The sequence below is a fragment of the Plectropomus leopardus genome, unplaced genomic scaffold, assembly GCF_008729295.1.
Source record: "Plectropomus leopardus isolate mb unplaced genomic scaffold, YSFRI_Pleo_2.0 unplaced_scaffold26176, whole genome shotgun sequence".
NCBI classification, from domain to species: Eukaryota; Metazoa; Chordata; class Actinopteri; order Perciformes; family Serranidae; genus Plectropomus; species Plectropomus leopardus.
The window spans coordinates 1-2,017 of record NW_024628464.1 but is presented as its reverse complement, the minus strand read 5'-3'; the positions used below and the strand labels follow the sequence as shown (position 1 = coordinate 2,017).

The 2,017-nt window shown below is 37.8% G+C and overlaps 1 protein-coding gene across 1 annotated transcript; it reads left to right on the top strand.

Annotated features, from left to right (window-relative positions):
- Positions 1-384: 384 nt before the first annotated feature.
- Positions 385-1,015, top strand: LOC121966874 (palmitoyl-protein thioesterase 1-like; the record flags this gene model as incomplete). Its single annotated transcript, XM_042516945.1, has 3 exons — positions 385-501; positions 615-713; positions 827-1,015. Coding segments are annotated over 3 exons (405 nt in total), but the record flags the coding sequence as incomplete, so codon positions are not given.
- Positions 1,016-2,017: the final 1,002 nt, after the last annotated feature.

The window sequence follows — 2,017 nt, the reverse complement described above, 5'->3', positions numbered from 1 at the left end:
TTAACAACAACAATTTGCTGAGTTTTCAATGGTTGACATTTTGAATGCCACTCGGAATTAAATTTACGACAACTTTCATGATAACCAAAACTGCAAGAAAAACAAAACATGAACTGACTACTCAGGGTTAGGGACAATTTTACCCAAATGTTTATCACAGAGTATGGTCAAGTTAAGTTTTTTTTTGTGAGATTTTACAATGCAACATCTGAGAAAATCATAGAAATCCTGATTTCTGTGTCTTAGCACTTTAGGACCTTCGAATAATTGATTTAAGACATTCTAATACCAACTAAGGCCTTACATTTAGATAAATGAATGTAACGCCTTTTAAGACTTTTCAAGGATTTGCAGGAGCCCTGGACTGTTGTCCTGCAGCGCTGACAGCATGTTGTGTTTGTGCTTATCAGCCTGGTGCAGGCCCAGTACTGGCACGACCCCTTAAATGATGACCTGTACAGGAAGTACAGCCTCTTCCTGGCCGACATCAATCAGGAGAGGGTCAGTATGTGGCTGCAGACCACAGCTGCAGTCTGACAGTGCAAACGCTGAATCTAAATCATCATCAGCTCTCTCAATATGTTTTGTAATACTTGTTTTTGTCACTTTAAAAGGTTGTAAATGAGACGTACAAGAAGAATCTTCAGTTGCTGGACAAGTTCGTCATGGTTAAGTTCCTGCAGGACACGGTGGTGGATCCTGTTGATTCGGAGGTTACAAACATACTCCATAATTACTCTATTTAACACACTCTATGAGTCTTTTTTATTGAATATTCTGTAATAAAGCAGCATGACAAACAGTCTTGTCCTGATTCTCGCTGCAGTGGTTCGGCTTCCTGAAAACCGGCCAGGCCAAAGAGACCGAAACTCTGCAGGAGAGCGTTCTCTACAAAGAGGTAAATGTGTTGATGTCTCCTCATCCATTCATTCATTTGTTTTATTTAAACCGCTTAACTCTTTCAAACCTGGATCGTCATCACTTTTCTTGTGCTGCATCGAGATACCTTTCACAGGTATTTAAACCTTTGAACACTGAGCAAACTGGTGCAGTTTCTTTCAGAAAACGTGGGGAAAAAGCAATGAGGAATTTGGCATTTAGCGTCCCACAAATTGCAAGACATTAGAAGATTTAGAAAATTATTTTTGAGAACTACATTTTTTTCTTCTTTACTGAATTATTATAATTTTTAAGCAGTTTTCCTGGTGATTTCCTTTAATTATTTATTTATTTAGCTCACGTTCCCATTTTTTGTTTTGGTTGGGTTTTTAGGGTGTTTTTTTTTTTTTTTTTTTTTTGCTTATTTAAAAACGTCCTGACCAACTAACACTAATTCTAATAAGGAGAAACTTTATCGTTTTAATTAAGAGACCCCTAACAACATTAAAATGTATATTGTACATTTAAATTCTGCTGGTTTGAAAGTCATTTCATGTCTAAAAAATATGTAATATATTATTGTCAGTTTGTACCATTGTAAAGTCGCAGAGTTGGTACATTTCATCCTTATTTTTATGCAGTTTTTTTTTAAACCTAAAGCGACTTCACTTTTCTTGTGCTGCTTTCATAAACTTTTGAGCAATTTAGTGTGAATTCTTACAAAAACATCGGTTAAAAATAGGCACTTTAGTAAGAAACGTTTCACAAATTGCAAGAAATTATCAGACAAAATAAACAAATAAATGAATGGACACTGGCGCGCTCAGTGTGCCGAGTACTGGCGGTGAAACAAAGCGCTCTGTGGTTAAATGTTTGGAAAAAACGGAGCCAGAAAGAAGCAGCTTACCTGAGCGCGGTGCAGAGGTAATCTGGAGTCACACACACTCTGGAAAAAAGAGAGGAAAGAATAGAAATACAGAAAAACCACCGACATGTTTCGGCACAGCGGCCTTCCTCAGGGAGCTGTAATCCTGCAGGTGTGTGGGAGACACGTACAGGTAAACATTTCCCTGTTGTGTTGTCACGTGACATCTTACGTCATGTGACGTAATTTTGGCAGCAGGAGTTATGTGTCTAG